This window comes from Crocodylus porosus, unplaced genomic scaffold (genome assembly GCF_001723895.1).
Source record: "Crocodylus porosus isolate Cpor-Errol unplaced genomic scaffold, CroPor_comp1, whole genome shotgun sequence".
Lineage (NCBI taxonomy): Eukaryota > Metazoa > Chordata > Crocodylia > Crocodylidae > Crocodylus > Crocodylus porosus.
In genome coordinates this window covers 16,226,358-16,245,954 of record NW_017728915.1, presented here as the reverse complement: position 1 = coordinate 16,245,954, position 19,597 = coordinate 16,226,358, and the positions used below count along the sequence as shown (strand labels likewise).

Sequence of the window (19,597 nt, the reverse complement as noted above, 5' to 3'; positions counted from 1 at the left end):
GAGGCCCAAAACTCCAGTACTCCAGATGTGGCCTCAGCAGTGCTCAATAGAGGGGAATGACCACTTCCCTTGACCTGCTGGCAACACTCCTACCAATTCAGCCCAGTATAGCGTTAGCCTTCTTGGCAACAAGGGCACACTGCTAGCTCATATTCAGCTTATTGTCCACAGTAACACCCAGGTCCTTTTTTGCAGAGCTGCTGCCCAGCTAGTCAGCTCCCAGCCTGTACTGGTCCATGGGATTGTTCCATCTTAAGTGTAGCACTTTGCACTTGTCCTTGTTGAATTTCATGAGGTTCCTTTTGAGCCACTCCTCCAATATGTCTAGGTCACTCTGGATCCTAGCCCTATCCTCCAGCGTATCTGCTACTCCCCCCAGCTTGTTGTCATCCACAAACTTGCTGGGGGTGCACTCTATGCCATCTTCCAGGTCATTAATGAAGATACTGAACAAAACCGGTCCCAGGACCGACCCCTGGGGCACTCCTATTGATACTGGTTGCCAACTAGACATTGAGCCATTGATTACTACCTTCTGAGCCCAATGCTCCAGCCAGTTTTCTATCCACCTTACAGTCCATTTATCCAGCCCGTTATTCCATAGCTTGCCTGTGAGAATGTTGTGGGAGACTGTATCAAAAGCCTTGCTAAAATCAAGGTATACCATATCCATACAGCCAGTCACCTCATTATAGATGGCAGTCAGGTTGGTTAGGCATGACTTGGCCTTGGTGAATCGATGCTGACTGTTCCTAATATCTTCTTCTCTTCAAAGTGCTTAGAAATGGATTTCTTGAGGATCTGCGCCATGATTTTTCCAGGGACTGGGCTGAAGCTGACTGGTCTGTAGTTCCCTGGATCTTCCTTTTTCCCTTTCTTAAACATGGGCACTATGTTTGCCCTCTTCCAATTATCTTGGACCTCTCCCAATTTGCCATCAGTTTTCAAAGATGATGACCAGTGGCTTTGCAGTCACATCAGCCAACTCCCTCAGCACCCTCAGGTGCAGTCTGTCCAGCCCTATGAACATGTACATGTCCAGCTTTTCTAAACAGTCTGTAACCTGTTCTTTCCCTCTGTTGACTGCTTACTGTCACGGAGTGGGGCCTAGGAGCGGCCGTGATCCCACTAGCGCCCCCTGCTGTGCCAATTAGGCGATCCAGCACCCTCTTATTTGCCCGCCATGTCTTGTTGATATATCGTTCTAGAAGGGAGGCTGCCTCTTGTCGCCCTGGACCCCGTGCTATGCTTACACTATCCCCCGTTCCATATGGAGTGACCTGGTGCACCCCAGCCTTATGGGCTATGCATGCCTCTAACCTCCCCTTTAGCACGCCCCAAGCCTTGCAGCTCTTCCGGACGTTATCGGGTCCTTTTCTTTTCTGTGCTGTGCCCGGCGCCCCTGGGCTTGTCACGCAACCGGCGCCCCTCCTCTGGCGCCCCTGGGCTTGTCACGCAACCGGCGCCCCTGGGCTTACTGACAGTACTCTTCCCAGTTGGGCTTTGGCGGCCAGAACCTTACCTGGCCCCTTTGACCCTTCAGAGTCCCCACCACTGTGGAGCCCCTCTGGAGCCCTTTCCAGTCCACACCCCTACTGGGGTTTCTATCAATAATATGTGCCTGCACCTGGGGCTTCCCTCAGTACACATGCCCACTCCTGGGGCTTCCCTCAGTACAGACTGTGTCCTATCGGGCCAGTCTCTTCGTGCTTAAGCACTCCTAGCCCTCCCTGGGCTTTTCAATAAGCTTATTCCCCTTTCGGGGCTTCTCAAGTCTCTCACGGTTGGGGCTCAGGTGGCCGTAGCCGTGCCTGGCCCCCTAGACCACCGTCAGGGTCTTTCACCCTACTTGGGCGTCTCCGCTTATCACCCCACAGGGCTGGGGTCAACACCGCACCACACTGGCGCGAACAGCTATGCCTATCCAGCACCACTCACTGTACCCCACAGGGCACCAGGACCCCCCAGATTACTGGGGAGCTCCCATGAGGCCTCCTCACACCCCTACAGCCTCACCCAGTCCTCTGGTATGTAGCAATAACAAACAAGAAATGTAAAGCCATGAGCCAACTGGCTATAACTGAAAATAAGCTTCCTGGCTAGAACTTAAGTGCCGTGCCCTTATGGCCACTATGTCCCACCTTTAAGCTTCCCAGTCAGGGTTCTCTCCCCCTTTCCATGACGCAACCGCCTGGGTGACCAGGCTGCATCGCTCACCTCTGCTCTGCTTGGCTCTACTGCAGAGCTCTTGCATCTTGAGTTGTCAGCAAGGAACTGCTAGCTGGGCTTTGGCCTGGGCTGTTTATAAAGGCCCGGCCCTGCCCCCCTTCTGGTCACCTGACCAGCACAGTTGCCCCAGCAACCATCACCTGAGCTGCCCTTTTGATTGGCAGCTGCCCTTATTCCTGCCTAGGATCAGGGCACCTCAGTGCCCCTGTGACACTTACCTCCTCCCCAAACTGTTCTGCCCTGTACAGTAGTTTGGGAGCTGACCTTGCCTGTGAAGACTGAGGTGAAAGGCATTGAGTACTTCAGCCTTTTCAGCATCCTCTATCACTAGTTGCCTCCAACATTCAGTAAGGGACCCACACTTTCCCTAATCCTCCTCTTGTTATTAACATACTTGTAGAAACCCTTCTTGTTACCTTTCATATCCCTTGCCAGCTGCAACTCCAATTGCACTTCGGCCTTCCTGACTTCATCCCTGCATGCCCAGGCAATACTCTTATACTGCTCCCTAGTTGTTTGTCCAAGTTTCCACTTCTTATAAGCTTATTTTTGTGATTTAGTTTACTGAGGAGTTTCCTGTTCGGCCAAGCTGGTCTTCTGCCATACTTGCATGTCACTCCCACAAATAAAATGAGAAAATGAATTTATTAAATTAGAACATGATACCTATTTGGGTGGGATTTTGGCATTGCTATTTTACCATATTTACTTGAATCAGACCCATTGACTTCTACCTAAAGTATACTCACAAGGTTACAAGCTTAAATGCCATTTTTCTCACGTTGACAAAATCCACATTTAAATGTATGGTTTAAATCCATGAGTACTGTTCACATGGGTCAGTAGCCATGCATCTTGCTTCAAACCCATCAATTAAAAGGCTGAAGTAGTGGTCAAATTAGTTTATTATTACAGCTCATAGCGGAACTAAAATGTAAAGAGAAATTTTGTATTCAGCTGTGTAACATCTGCAAAACTATTTTATCACATTCTGACCTTAGCACAGCTATTGGAGTGGTTTTTCTGTTGCTTCTCTGTATTATGACCCCAAGATCCTAGCATTGGAAGCACTTAGAATTTGCAGATAGTCTCTTCTTTTTAATCACTTATCTTTCTCCTCTGTCTTGTACTGTGCTGTACTTTTTCAGTTATACACAACGCGTGCCGGTATCTAGGATAATCTTGTATTAATGTTTTCATGATGTTAGTGGCTTCAGTTAGCAATGTAGTGCTTGGGAACACAGCAGTGCGTTGTGATATTCCTAGAAACCCCAAGATGGCATTATGGCACTAATTTTCTAAGTTTGCATTTTTATTCCTTTAAAAGTAGTACACAGCTCTGATTTACTTTTCTTTTTCTTGTCCCATTTTTTTAAGCACGGAGGAAATATTCGTACATTGCATTTACATTGGAGAAGCTTTGGTTTTCCACAGCTCAGTCACTTTAATCAGATGGAACAAAAACATATTAACATCAAATGTGAGGAATTTCATGTTTGAACAAACAACTTCATATCCATGACTTTAAAGCACTAAAATGTGTCAGTATGGAGCATATCATTCCTACAGATACAATGAGAAAATGAATATATTCAATTAGAACAAGATCCACTGCAGGTCCAACTCCAGCCTTGGGCCCAGGTCAGGGCCAGAGTTGGAGTCGTTGCAGCTGCCTGTTTCCCACAACTTCTGCCTGCCCCTTCTTCCCCTGCTGCTTAGTGTCAGGCTCCATTCCCTCCTGGCGTACAGAACACATGGAAGTTTTGGTCTCTGCCCAGCTGCACAACTCCTTAAATTCAGAGTTTGATTTAGGTAAATGTGGTAATAGCACTTATAAATTTCAGTGCTCTTATAGTTCTTTCAGTTATGATTGCAGTATATACTGTAAGCATGAGTATGTGGCAGTGTTTTTTGCTTTCTTGGATTAGTTATGTGCAATCACCCGTGTTAATTTCTAGAAGATTTATTTTTACAGTGGTGAAATGTTTTAGCAGTAATTGTGTAATGCATACATGCCCTTTATCACCTACATCTCAACTTTTTTAATAAAATGCTTGCTTTAGCAGTGCATGGAGGGGTGTCTTCAAACACATGCATTGCACACATATGACCAGGATTAAGTCTGTTTACAGATCTGGAATCCTACAGGAGTGAGAGAGAAGTCAACTAAAAGAGTATTTGTTGGCAATCAGCAAATGAGCCTCAGTCAGGTATTGTAGCTTAACACATGAAACATCAAAATCTAAAGCTAGCCCCAAAGGAGTCAAATGGGAAAAGTAACTTTCAAGAACAGCTCCGCTTTTTAAAACTCTCTTCATTCAATTTTTGAAGATTCTAGGCATCCTTCTTTCAAGAAAACGTAATCTACTTCAACCCAGTTTTCTGTTTTTTGGTCATGAATGGCGTATTTAATTTGGGGAAATAGATTGATGTCCTCTGAAGTTTTATATGCTGTCTACAAAATTACTTGAGCCACTTTTTCACACTTCAGGACTTGTACACAACAGGGTACAGGCCACACTTAGATAGTTGTCTAGACTAAATTATATTTGTATTAGAAGCACAAGTCTGTGGTATAGGATTTTTTGCACAATCTGCTAGAATATTAGGGTGTTTATGCTTCACAAGGGCATTATGAGTTAATTCATGGTAAGGCAGTGTTTAACATGTTAACAGCTTAAATCTAGGCAGATTGTATCTGAAAGGAACATAAAGAAATTTGAAAGTGGGACTCTTTAAGAAAAGATGAAACAAGTTTATTTTTCCTTTTCTTTTAAATAGCTACATCCCAGGGAAGATGCCTGCATACCGGGTGCCAACTATGGTGTTCTTTTAATAGAATTTTTTGAATTATATGGTCGCCATTTCAATTACCTAAAGACTGGAATCCGAATAAAGGATGGTGGCTCATATGTAGCAAAAGATGAAGTGCAGAAGAGTATGCTGGATGGGTATAGACCTTCAATGCTATATATTGAAGACCCGCTACAACCAGGTATTGTATCTTAACATGAAACATCAAAATCTAAAGCTAACCCAAAGGAGTCAAATTGGAAAAGTAACTTTAAAAACAGCTCCTTTTTCAAACTCTCTTCATTCAGTTTTTTTAAGATTTGTGTACTATATATTCCAAATGAGACTAATCCTTATTTCAGGTGAACAAAATGAGCAGTCTGTTATCTCTGACTGCAATGTAGACGTTCCTGTAGAAGTGCTTGTGCCACTAGTTCATGAAGATCCTTGCCAGTGGCTGGGCTATGATGCCTGCTGGCTTCTTAAGTACCTTGGGGTGCAGACTGTCAGGACCAGCTGACTTGAAGGTATCTAGCCTCTCAAGGTGTTCCTTACAAGGTCTACACTGATATTGGATATAAATTCACCCTCACCCTGGCCATCCCACATAGTGTTAGGCAGGGTGGTCCCTTTGGCTTGGTGAAAAACCAATGCAAAAAAAAACATGAAGCAGGTTGGCTTTTTCCTGTGTGTCAGTTGTCCCATTTGATTTAGCGAGGGTCCAACATTACCCTTGCTTTTCTTCCAACTCCCCACATATCTGAAAAAGCACTTTGTGTTGTCCATGATGCATGTAGCCAGTTGGAGTTTGGTTGCAGCCTTGGCTTTCCTGGCTTGCTCCCTACAGGTCCGTACCAGTGCAGAATACGCCTCCTTTGTGGTGATTCTTGTCTTCCATCCTTTATAAGCCTCTCTCTTCAGACACAGGAGGTCCACGAGTTCCCTGCTGAGCCAAGGGGGTTGTTGTGCCCTTTTGTTACCTTTCCTCTGAGATGGGATGGACATCCCTTGTGCTTTCAGGATCATTTCCTTAAGAAGCAACCACTCATCCTGAATTCCCTTCCCTATCGAGTCATGGTCCTTTTAGGGCCTCGACAGCAAGCCTCCTGAGTTTATTAAAATCAACTTCCCTAAAGTCGAGGGCATCTGCATTGCTGACTGACTTGCCAGCTTTTTGGTGGATAGTGAAAGTGATCAGCTCCCAGTCACAGTCTCCCAGCTTTCCTCTGATTCTTAGGTCACTGACTAGATCATCCCCTTTGGCAAGTACCAGGTCTAGCAGCGCTTTACCTCTTGTCAGTGCATAGACTTCTTGAGTCAGGTAGAGCTGGTCCATACACGTGAGGAAGGTTTGTGACTGCTTGGATTCAGCCCAGTGCTCTTCCCATGAGATGTCTGGGTAGTTGAAGTCTCCCATGACAACCATGGACCAGGAGTGTGCAGCTTCAGCCAGTTCCTTGGCGAATTCCTGGTCAAGCTCTTGTTCCTGATTAGGTGGTCTGTAGTAGACTCCTACCATTGTGTTCCCTGTGCCATGTTCCCCACGTACTTTAACCCAGAGCGTCTCCAGTCCTCCCTGGGTGCCAATGTCAACTCGCAGAGATGTGTAGCTTTCCTTGACAGAGAACTACACCCCCACCCCTTTTTCCCACACAATCTCTCCTGTACAGGGTATAGCCATCTATACCTGTGGGCCAGTCATAGGTGGAGTCCTACCAGATTTCTGTTATCCCTATGAGATGGTAGTCATTCTTGTTTAGGAGGAGAACCAGTTCCTCCTGTTTGTTCCCCAAGCTCCTGGCGTTGATGTACAGGCACGTGAGTGTCCCATTGGAAGCCCTAGGCTTCCTTGCACTCCCAGGAGGACACCGTTCCAGGGCTGGGGTAGGAGTGGAGTCCCTTCAGTGCCCTAACTTGCTGGTTTTGCAGAAGTTGCCTAGTGGGCTTGCTTTGGTGGTTGCCCACGCACCCTCCAGCAGGCTTAGTTTAAAGCCTGGTCAAGCAGGTCAGCCACTCTGGCTGAAAAGAGCTTTTTCTCCAGTGAAGTGAGGTGGAGGCCATCTCTTCCCAGCAGACCACTGCCTCTCACCAAAGAGCGGGCTGTGATCATGGAAGCCAAAGCCTTCATGATGACACCACCGCCACAGTCTTCGGTTGACTACCTCAATCCATCTCTCCCTCCTCAGCTCATGACCCATAACTGGGAGGATCGAGGAAGAGACCACCTGTGCCCCCAACCCCCTAAGCCCCACTTCCAAAGCCCTGTAGCCACTCATGACATGGCCAGGGTTGCTCCAAGCTGTGTCATTCATGCCCACGTGGATAAGGAGCATAGAGTAGTGGTCAGAAGGCTGGATAAGCTTTGGGATCCTCCGCAGCAGACCTTCTGGGCTAAGGGGTCGGGGCGGCAGATTGCTCCCTCAGGAGGGAGTCTCCCATGATGACCACACCGTGTTTCATCTTGGGAAGAGCAGGGGTGGTAACTGTGAGTGTTCCTCCCTTATCTGCGGGAGCTGGCAGCTCTGCAGACTCTATTGGGGCTGCAGGAGGTTCATACCTGATAGCAGGTGCTTACAGCCGCAGTCTAGTGGGGTAAGTAGATGGAGTTTATTTTGTTAGCACTGGACCTGGAGTCAGGAGAGAAAACATTTAGATATGCCTATGGCATCCTATTTGATTCTGTAAATGGACATATACTTGGCAGTTTTGATATCTGTGGTCATAAAATTGGTATTTTGTTTATAGGATTCCATTTTGATATAATTGGTATTTTATAATAAATCGTATTTATTCATCATGATAGAAAGATTTAATTGGTATACTCTAAAATCTTAGGATCCCACTCAAACTGAAATGTTGTGTAGCTCTATATGGCATTTCATGCTTTATAAAATATGTACTTTTTCATGTGTTGCAGTTCTGACTAGTGCATGATTATTATGTATTTATTTTAAGGTAATGATGTTGGGAGGAGTTCATATGGTGCCATGCAAGTGAAACAGGCCTTTGATTATGCATATGTTGTTTTGAGCCATGCTGTGTCGCCAATAGCTAAATATTATCCCAACAATGAAACTGAAAGGTAAAACTTTATTTTAAAATAAAGTCACACCATATTTACATGCATTCTTATGTATTTAAAATCTGAAACTGACCAGGTTTTGCTGCTTTTCTTTTTTTCTTTCACAGTATATTAGGTAGAATAATTAGAGTAACACAAGAAGTGGCCACATACAGAGATTGGATATCAAAGCAGTGGGGAATTCAGAGTAGAACAGAGTCTTCATGTAATGGTAAGATTTGGCTATGTTGCTTTTGATTCAGATAAGGTAATGGCAAAGGTCTAAATATGAACATTCAACATTGCATCTAATTCTCTGGTAAACTGTTAGCATTATCTAGAGGGAAAATTTGGATTGGAGTAGCTATGGGGAAAAAAAGCATTAACACTAATCTTTATTCTGGTGTCACTGATTTTGCCTGGTAACAAACCCAGAAAGAGCACTGACACCCAAGGGGAAACTTCTGTAAAGCTTCTGTTTAAAACAGTTCTAAAAATTATCACTATGTTTCTCTACTGTTGTGTTTGAAGTGTAGATTGTTGTAAAATGAATACAAACAATATAGTCACTTTTAAAGTACTCCATACTTTAAAGGACAGTAAGAAACCTTGACTTATTTTTATTTTTTTGTTTCTCTGCTGAACTTCTGAAGTTTTTCCTGATATGAAATTAAACGTGTCTTTGATCTCAACTAGCTAAGAATGTATCTGTGAGCATGATTCAGAAAGGACTGACTTCCCTTGGGAAAGTAAATATCAGAACAATACTTGAATAATAATCATAATTCCTTATAGACTTTTTATTACTAAAGGGAATAGATCATGGGGGAGATATCCAAGTATATGAAGACTATTCAAAGCAATCTTTCTAGTCCTGGACAGATGTAACATCTAAAGCCCTTCAAACATGCACATGTGCACTTGCGCAGCCTCAGCAACCTCTAGAGCCAGAAAATCCTTTGACTGTCTCTGCCACAGAGTCTTCCAATTCTGGCAGGGAGTGCGGGGCCTCCAGTCTCCTGTTTTCCACTGGGAGGTGCACAGTTGTCCTCAACCTTCTTTGGAGTCTGCAAGAAACTGTTTTCTGCCCCCAGCTACAGGATACTCCTCTGGCTGGAGAGCACTTGCTGTATACCCTCATTGATTTTTTTTTTTTTTTCTTTTGGAAGCAGCCTGGCAGTAGGTTACAGCAGAAGGCTGCATGTCTGTCCCTGTCTGAAGCACTCCAAATTGGAGTGAAATTTGGAGCACTTGAAATGTATGTCTGTCCATGGCCTCTGTTTATTTTAACCTTCTAATTGTTACGGATGACTGTAGGATTGGTTTTTGAACTCTGGTTTGTTATATTTTCTGCCATGGTTAATGACTTAATGTAAAACAGAACTCCAGTGCTCTGTTTTGTGACTAGAGATCATCACTTAGATGAGTTAAATTGTATATACTCTAAAATGCATTGAAATGATGTAATGTCTAAAAATTGAATCATGTTTTTTGTTTGTGATGACTAACCAGTTGAGAAATAATTGGCCATCTTTACACTTGACCAGAATTTAAAGCTTGCGTTAGTGGGTGGACTCCAGTAGCCTCTGTCTTGATTGCAAGACTGCTTGTAGCACCTTCTCTTCTTTTTAATTTGTAAATCAGTATGGTAAAGATATGCCAGCTGGCTGTGGCAGTTGGATCCCTCAAGCTTCATGAGGGATAACAACTTAATTGTTACTGTATTTACATAACATTAGTTATGTATATGAATATTCGTAACTAGAAAATTAACATGTAGATCTACTGGAAACCAAGCTCAGTATATGCTGGGGGCATTCATAAAGGGCCACAAAGGAATATTTCTCCTAAAAATCTGTCTTTTTGAATAGAAGTGTAGCACTGTGTTCCTAGGAATAAGCAAATTTGGGCAACCTTGCCATGTATTGGCCTCTTTTACATATGAAACAGTAAATCTTGCTTATAAGAAACGTAACAAGGAAGTTCATACTGGGATTCTTCTTGGTTTTATTCCAAGATTGGCTATTTCTCTGCTCTTAAATCTTTTTACCGTATTTGCCAGAACACAAGGCCACATTATTTAGAAGATCTGCAACCAGCAATTCCCATTTAGGAACCCAAATTAAGTAGCCAAAGGCATAGGTAGGAAGTTAAAAAGCATTTCTGTGGTCTATTCTCTTTTGATGTCTTATGTATATTTTTAAATTCGGTATAGTATGGTAGTATATTTCATCACACTCCACAATGGACTTCTTGAGTGTCAGGTCTGATCCTAAGTTGCTACATCTGGGAGCAGTCTATAGGTTTTGCTGGGACTACTCTGAAAAATACTGTGGTGTGTATACAAAATGTAGAGTTTATTAGCAATGAACAGTTCCTTTCTTTTTACATTTTTAAATATTATTTTGCAGGTAATGGGGTAACCTTGATAGTAGATACTCAACAGTTGGACAAGTGTAACAATAATCTTTCTGAAGAGAAAGAAGCACTAGGTAAATCTAGAAGTAAAACTTCAGAAACGCTCAGTAAACATTCTTCAAACTCGTCATCAGGTCCATTATCTTCCTCCTCTTCCACATTATCCAGCTCTAGTGATGTAGTAAGTATTAAAGTTCTTATTTTGAAACTTGATCAGAATTTTTTTCTCCCTCTTTGTATATGTGTATAATATATGTTAGACAAATTATGATGGTTCCAATAATTACATACAGAAGCCAGATTTGCATTGGGGTTATTTTTCTTACAAATCCAATGTGCATTAATTGATTTGTCAAAACTAAACTCATCTGATGGCCCACTGCATTCCTATATGAAGTAAAGTGCAAGCACATTCTTTGCTCTTGTCTCCTGAATAATGCATGCATTTCAAAGGGCTGATATGATTTAAATAAAATTCCCAAAATAAATTGCCATGAACGTGTATTTAAATACGTTTTTGTTTTTTTTTAAATCTGGTTTAATAAAGGGATTTTAAAAGACTTTAAAGAGTCAGGACTGTGCATTGGTGAGTTTGATGGAATTCTAGATTGAAAATGGCTTTATCTGGTGGGACCAACATATTTACTCCTTAAGCTTTGTTTACTTTAGTTGTATTCTGAGAGCATAAGCTGTCTAATACCTTTGTCTTCTTGAAGGATTCTGATGGAACACCGTGCAAAACATCTAAGCAGCTGAGTTGTCGTCAGGCTACCACAAACCGAGTGGGGTCACAAGATGTATCACTGGAATCTTCCCAATCAGTTGGAAAAATGCAAAACAGTCAAACGGCTAATACATCTAGCAGCATGAACAAATCTCAGGTTTGGAACTGTTCTAAAAAACATACATATTTTAAACTATTTTAATAGGATACATGCTTATGAAAGCATGGAGACGTTCTATGGAAGAACAGCTGATCTTGAAAAGGATTTTTTTTCCCCTGATGATTATTTTTCTAGTGTAACAGAATATGCAGGCTTTTTCTTGAGGCATTCCAGGATCATTAATTATTCTAGGGTCATTTTGTTCCTTCTCAGTCCCTTCTGGGACTGGTTGTTGTTCATTGATTTTTATACCCATTAAACTGGTTACATAGACTCTTTTATAAGTTGTTCTGGGAAATTTTAGATGTAGAAGACGTGTGCAGTTGCATTATCCACTTCCTTTTAGTAAAGGGTACATAGTACAATTCTTACTGCAAAATAAAGTATGTGGTCCTGTCACTCTTGAAGTGTGTTATGTACAGGCTAGCGATCAGCATTCTATTTCTTTCATTACTGAGGTTGCTGAGGTGAAAGCCTTTTAGCACAAGAAGTTAGATGTAGATATAATTCTTCCCTTAACTTTGAGATCCTTTTAAATACAATACCTCCTCAAATTAGTGTTTAAGGGTTTGTTTTTGTTTTTTTTTTAACCAGAACCCAAATGCTGTAATTGGCATATGTTGTTTGTAATGCATGTTAATTTAGGTTCTTTTTGTTTTGCAGCATGGATCTGCAAGGTTATTCCGCTCTTCTTCCAACAAAGGCTTCCAAGGTCCAACAAACTCAAGCCATGGTACCTCAGTGACAAACAAACAACATCAAGGCAGCAAATCACATAATCAGTATTTCCATGGCAAAAAGAGGAAACACAAGAGGGACGCAGCCCTTTCAGACCTTTGTAGATAGTTTCCTATTTAATGACTGTTCTTCTGTGTGCAATGATCTCATGCTACAGGATAGTTTGATAGTGACTCCTTGGATATTTTCCGGAGCTTCAGACTGTTCAGACGTTGATTAGCAACTGCATTTTTTTTCCCAGCTCGCCACGGAACGGATCATGAAGATTGATCACTGCAAAAAAGAGGAAAAAATGGCTGCTCATTTGATAAGTCATATGCTACAACAGGGTCATTTAGGATATAAAGCTTGAATGTAAAATAAATATATTTCCCATCAGCTCATGCTGACCTGTAGGGGTAGTATTCAGTGTGTTTAGGGGGTGGTATCAAACAAAACAAAACAAAACAAAACAAAACAAAAAAAACCAAAAAACCCAAAAAAAGATGAAAAATTGTATTTTTGAGGGAAACCCTGCCTTTAAAGGTGAAAGTAATTTGTGCATGATTTTTTATTATTTTTGCATATATTTACCATTTTATTGTGTATATATAGATGACCACATAGGAAAACTGACATTTGTAATAGTGGATTTGTTAATACTTTTTACATAACATTATTGTTTAAATTGTAAACAGAATTTTTTTCTCAGGATTAGTTTCGAGAATAATCTAAATTGTCATCTTAACATCTGTGTAAAGATACATTACTAGCTATATTGTTCAGAATTGTTCTTCTTTTTTTTTGTTTTTTTGTTTTTTGTTTTTGGCATTTAAATAATTTAATAGAACATTTGATCTGCAAAAGTTGTTCCTCTAAGAAGAAAGGTTTACGGTGGCAAATGAAGTCTTTCATTTGTGTAAAATGTACATGTACTCTTGTGTGAACACTGAATTTGTGAGCGCTGAAAAAATCTTCACCTTGTTTTCTAGTGTGCCATCATTTAAGGCAGTGGGGTTTTTCAGGTTTCTCCTCCCTTCCTCCTCCTTCAACAGTCTCCTTTTTTTAAAACAAAAACAAGCCTCTGGTTTTTCTTTTCTTTTTCTTTATTTTCAGGACAAACCAACTCAATTTGTTACCAGTGTTTGCATTCCCTGGCTGCTTTAATCCCATGCCTTTCTGTTTGTGCCTTCCCCACCCACCCGTCTGGTCTTTTTATATTTTTTGCTAACTCTTGGAGAAGCGAATAACTGTTAAAGCTATCTGTAAATTTTACTATTAAAGTATTTTTTTCTCATTCCCCTTTTAGGTATTTTTATATTTACACTTTAAAAATTTAAGTAGTCTTCAAATAATGGAAAATATATTTTGTATTGCCTTAACCCAAACCTTTCATAGCCTTCTAATATTTCTTCATTGAACTTGTTACCTTTTAATTAAAATTCAGCAGTGTTTGGTTCGGTCACAGTTTAATTTACAGTAAATTATTTAATGCCGTGAATGTAAATTAAATATGTGATTACATCCACATACATAGTTTGAAAAAAGAGTTGGGGCACTTTAATGATAGAATGTTAAGTGGCATTTACTTTAACATATTTCTTTAAGAGGAAAGAGTTTGTGTTCATCCTACATGGCTGCATTTAATGCAGCTTTCCTAGAGATGATGCTTTTATAAAAAGTACTGTTAGCTTTTAGCAATTTCTTTTTATATACATTTACAAAATACTGCAGACCAACCTGACCTTTAATGGGCACTGATGTGTGAAATGCCTTTTTAAAATAAAATAATGCTAAAATAAGACCAAAACTGATGTCATCAATTAAATTAATCATCATTCTCAACATGTTTAAAGTGTTTTACTTCAAAAAGAAAAATACATATTTCAACAAGATGGAATTCATAACAGTTACTCATACCAATACTAAGAGTTTAAAAAGTGATGTTAATTTGACAATGTTTAAAATTTTAGATTCACATTTTTATTCTGATCAGATAATTTTATCAACAAGATGTTGAGCTTTTGTTCATAGAAACTAGTACAAGTTGTACCACATTATGCATAATCACAGTATTTATTTTGGTTTAGATTATTGTGAATGTGTAGACTTATGTTCACCGCTTAGGGAACAATTATTTATAAATTATATTAATCCAGTATTGTTAGCTGCTATTAGCAAAACTGTTCCAAACACTTAATACTTGCAAAGATCTGTATCGCATTTACCACACTGAAGTGTTTTTAAAGAATCACCCTCATTGTTGAAAGCAAATGTACTCTTAGGGTGCAGATATTAGTGTTCCAATAAGCATGTGATAATTTTAAGGTGGTGGTAGCGGGAAGATAATCTTGATTCCATTGGGAATCTTAGGTTTGCCTCAATTTATGGTTTTCATAAATTTTATGGAAAATAGCTTTTCCTGGACTGCTCAAGTTTCTTTTTGGTAAACAGTAACTTTCTAAAAGAAAAAAAAAAAGCATGAAGGAAAAATTGAGGTGTATTTTACATTGCCTCAAATGACCAGCATTGTATTCATAAAATACTGTATATCTTGCAAATCTTTATTTAAACAGAACAGTTGAACTGTTCCTTTTTTTTCAATCTGAAGTAAAATACTTTCAAGACCTTTTAGTTTGCCTGCTCATTTGTCTTGTACATTTCATCTCTGTATTTGACTCAAGTCTAATTCCTTTTTGAGTTTCAATACTTTTGTGAAGATTTTTGTGAATATATGAAAAAATAAATGTTTAATCTAAATACTACAGTTTATCAGCATTCTTGACATTCGCCCTGTTTTTTCCTTTGCACTGTTATGGAAAGAACAGGATATATCAATGGCTTCTGTTTGTATTATGTCTCCTTGTTGTCTGTAGATGCCTTTAGTCTTTGTAGGTAGTAGCTTCCTTGGGTGATTGCCCACTCTTTTTCTCCATCAATTTTTGAAGTGGGTTTTTTGAGAAATGTATATTAGACCAAATTTGAGAAGTTAAAATAAATGTGCAGGTATTCATGTGTACAGGTTTTTAAATTAATATTTATTGTCCTAATGTCAAGTGGCAAGTCTAAGAGATGGTGAGAATTACACTATACAAACCTTGGGGGGGGGAGGGGTTTGTTTTTGTTTTTTTTGTTTTTTTTTTACTGTTTTTTCTTTTTTATAATGTTAATTTTTTTCTCTTCTGTCTTATACCAAATACCCACTCTCTATCTCTTGTATTTCAGGAGTAGCCAGGGGCCCTATTCAGGATTGGGGTCTAGATATTGTACCTACAGTATCAGGCTGGGTATTGTACAGGCACATTAGTAAATTAAAATCCTTGCCCTAACAGGTGTCTAACTTTTAAGTAACATTTCACTGTTCTGATCCCAGATTTTCCTGAACTTCATCCATGCTCTTGACACTAAAATGTTTCTTTAGTTTTTTTCATACAGAAAAGGCAGTTCAATTAGTAGATAAACATCTTTTGGAATGTAGTTCTCTGTGACATAACCCATTTACTGCTTAAGAATTGTTCTAACGAGTTTAGTTCAGGCTGTTTCTTCTGCTTGTTCAGGTTTGGGAAGGAGCATCTAAAATCTTAGTGCAATAACAGACATTACGAAATAAATCTTGCTTCTAGCATAGTCCCTGGACCATCAGCACTACTCAAATTCGACTGTTGTATAAACCTTTCAAATTCCAAAAAACCCAAGCCTCTTTCTGTAGGTCTCGCTTCTGTTCCATAACCAACAGCATCTAAGTTATTTGCAAAAGAAGCTGAAACATCCAAAAACCTGTTTTAGGATGTCAGACTATTATTTCTTCAAGTTCATCCTATTTACTCATTTTTAAGTCTATTCAAATGTATTTAAAAAATTGAACTGTGTATAAGGAAGGTGATTTATAGTTTAGTGTGATAGAAAGAAGTGTGGTTTTCTCCATACAATTATTTGATAGGTAAGTTAGTCAACCAGTAAAAATATATATATATATATTTTTGTGTGAAATTAGATATGATGCTGGTTTTACAAAATGTCATGCGCTGAGTCATCTGAAATTTTACAAGTTTTGCATCTTAATTTTTCTAATAATCCTTTATTACACTTTGTAATTACTTTTATTTTCTTAAAGTATCTGTAGAAAAAAATCATGTTCTGATTTACTATGGAAGTTTTTCCCAATACAGTATATTACAAATTGACCTCTCCCACTTGTATCTGGGGCCATGCACAGTTCCTATGGGATGCACAGTTAAGTTATCAGAAAATGACGTGTCAGAGCCCAAAGTTGTGCTATTAAATGAAATCACCCAATAATTAGAACTTTGGGTTGACATTTAAATCTAAATGCAAATGTGACTCCAGCTTGAGTTTCTTGAATTTCAGGATTTGGCCCTAACTCCAGTAGAGTAGCGAGAGACTATAGTAGAGTGCCTTAACTAACATTCCGTGTTGCTTTCAAGTTTTGAATTGAGAGCAGTGTTTCTCAACCTGTGGATCGCAACCCAAAAATGGGTCACAAGAATTTATAAAAGGGTAGTGAACAATCACAGAAAAACATGGAAAATCATGTTTTCTCTTTTAATGGAGAAAAACATGGGAAATCTTGGGTTTCCCCTTGCAGGCTGGCAGGAGGCTAGCTACTTGAACTATTTACCGGGTCAGGACTGGCCATCGATGTTTACAAATGGGTCCTGGAACAAAAACGGTTGAAAAACACTGATCTAGATGATGTAACTGGAATTGCACTAGTTGATTGAACTGCTTTTAAGATGTATAAAATGGTAATATTTCATTGCTATCCGTATCTTGTCTCTAGTGCAATACCATATGTAAGTAAGATTACTTCTGTTGGAAGGAGAAAGCAAATTCAAACAGGTAAGACTTTAAAATTATTTTTATTTCTTAACTTGGTTTTCTAATGTACAGAAAGCCACATCCTTATATTCATCAGTAGCAAAGTTCCCTTTTTTGAGGAAATTCTGAACCAGAATTGTTTGCATACTTAATTCATATAAAATATTTCAGCATTGTTCTTAACAACATCCATTATATCAATTTTCTTCTTGATCTTAACTTCAAAGATGCGTAATTCCAGCTTTCATTCAGTGATAGCAACTGTTGCTATCTGGTAGAAAGAGAAAAGCCCCTCCAGCATTCTGTTGCCAGAACAGGAATAGGGCTGATATATGACTTATTAACAAGGATCTGGGTTTTCCGTTTCCCACAAAAATTGACACAATCCAGAGGCAAATGAGGATTTTTGATTTCACCAGGGAAGCCCATGGATTTTGCAGTTTTGCAAACAGTTTTCTGCAGGCTGACAGAATTCCAGCTTGCAAGGAGTGGGGGAAGTGGAAGGAGGATAGTCAGGCAGGGGGGTACCATGTGCACGTAAATGCACATGGCCACCAGGCAGCCTGGAGAGCAGCTCCCACAGGTAAGTTGGGGGGAGGAAGGGATTGAGGCAACCATAGGGAGGGAAGGACTTAAGTAGTGTGCGGGGCTTGGGAAGCCCAGGGCCGCAATGTACAGCTGAAGGGCCCTTGCGGGAGGTGGGATGGGGCTGCAAATGGTTTGTTTGGCGGGGAGGGAGAGCGAGGTTGGGTCCCTGTGGCTGCGCACGCTCCCAGGGGGGCAGTAGGGACCTGTGCCCCTCAAATCTGTGCATGGGGCAGGGGATAGGTGGGCTGCAGATGTGGACTCCCACTCTACTACTCTCCCCCAGGGCCTCTGCAGCCCAGCAGGTGCGACCCGGAGCTGCAGGGCACAGTGAGGCTGTGCGGGATTCTTGCTGCTGAGAGCTCCAGGCTGCCATGGCAACATGTCCCCTGCCCAGTGGCATGGAGTTGTGCCACTCACTGTCATGCATGCAGGGGTTGCCTCGCCAAAGCAGCATGGAGCTTCTAGCAGCAAAGACATCCCCCACAGGGCCCCGCTATGTCCTGCAGTGCTGGGTTGCACCCACTTGGCTGCTGAGGTCCCCGAGAAAGGCAGCAAGTGGGGAGCCCGAGTCCACAGTGCCCATTACTACTGGACAGTAGTATCTCATGGGAAAAATCATGACATGATGCTACTGTGCAGTAGTATTAGGCTACTGTGCAGTAGTGTCACAGAAAAGTTTGCTGGCACTACTGTGCAGTAATTCAGGTTACTGTGCACTTATTTAGTACCTGTATATACAAGTACTAAATAAATGTGCAGTACATACAAGTATTAAACATGCAGTAATGACTGTGCAGTAGCATCTTGTGTAGACATGGCCCCTATTTAAATAAGAATCAGGAGTGATCCACCTGTCTTTGCTGAGACTGTTGATCCAAAGCCCATTTCAGAAATGTGTGTGCTTCAGGCCAGACCCCAGTTGTCTCTGCCCTGCTTTAAAACAGTGCTAAATACGTTCTCCCCAAAGCTGTTGAGCAAGTAGCAATTGTCCTGTCACCTTCAGATTCACCTCTGTGGTACCTCCTACTTGCTACTGAACAGATGGCACTGAGCAACCTGAAATAGCTAGTATTTCTCAGCTATAGCTTTTCTTAGAGTATTGTATTTATTTTTCTCTACATTTTCCTCTCTTCATTCTATAGGAGTGTACAACTGCTTTTTTTTTTTTTTTTTTTTTTTTTTTTTTTACAGCTTCTGCTGTCTGCCAGCTCTTCTGTATCTGGACAGATTGAGATTCGAAACCAAAGGAGATTCAAAGGAGATCTAAGCTAAAAGTTTTAGACTCTTGACAGATACTTTAGTTTCCTCATCAATAAGTGGACAGCTCCTAAATCTCTTGTTTCAAAGTCCATTTTCTTCAGTTTTACTCGAGAAAAGGTGATTTCTTGGTGATTGGGGGGAGGAGGGAGCCTACATCCCTGAGAAACCCCTCTGGATTTGTCCAGATTCCTACCAAGAAGCAGGAGTAAGCTTAAACACCTGAGCAGTACTTTTGGAAGTGCTTGCCCAGAGTAACACCCACCATTTATGTAGGCTGTTGATTTCAGTCACAGGATTCAGTCACCTGGCATGTGATGAAGAAAGAGGATTTTGTTTTGCTACTTATTTTTTCTACTGTACAGATTTGACCCATCCATATTTTTCTGTTCAAATTGCAATGCGGTTGGAGCATCTGGGTGGATGGACTTTTCCATCCTTTTGATACATTCGCTATCATCACTTAAAAAAATGCCTAGTATACATCTGTTAAATATGGTTACAACTTGAGGGTCATGTCTACACAAGACATGTACTGCACAGTAGACTAAATAGCTGGGCAGTAAATGTCTTGTGTCTACACATGTGCCCCTATTAGGCTGGAGTAAACTCATTTACTCTGCAGCACGATAGTACTTGTAAATATACATACTATCCTTCTGTGAAGTGTAAAACTCAGCAGTGCACATGTAGATGCCACTCGGGCTGGCCAGACCATGAGGGTGCTTCAGTGTGGGGACTGCCTGCTGGGTAGCCCCACAGTGAAGCACCCTTATGCGCCAGCCAGCCCCTCTGCAGCACATTGAGCTGG

General features: G+C 40.7%; 1 protein-coding gene across 1 annotated transcript in view; it reads left to right on the top strand.

The window, feature by feature from the left end:
- PAPD5 (poly(A) RNA polymerase D5, non-canonical) overlaps positions 1 to 14,729 on the top strand; it is a 70,210-nt gene extending 55,481 nt beyond the window's left edge. Inside the window, exons 7-12 of the mRNA XM_019535746.1 lie at positions 5,011 to 5,224; positions 7,978 to 8,104; positions 8,212 to 8,315; positions 10,495 to 10,682; positions 11,218 to 11,382; positions 12,049 to 14,729. Coding sequence (XP_019391291.1) covers positions 5,011 to 5,224; positions 7,978 to 8,104; positions 8,212 to 8,315; positions 10,495 to 10,682; positions 11,218 to 11,382; positions 12,049 to 12,231 — 981 coding nt within the window. The 3' untranslated portion in view covers positions 12,232 to 14,729. The remainder of the gene's footprint in view (positions 1 to 5,010; positions 5,225 to 7,977; positions 8,105 to 8,211; positions 8,316 to 10,494; positions 10,683 to 11,217; positions 11,383 to 12,048) is intronic.
- The last annotated feature ends 4,868 nt before the right edge of the window (positions 14,730 to 19,597 follow it).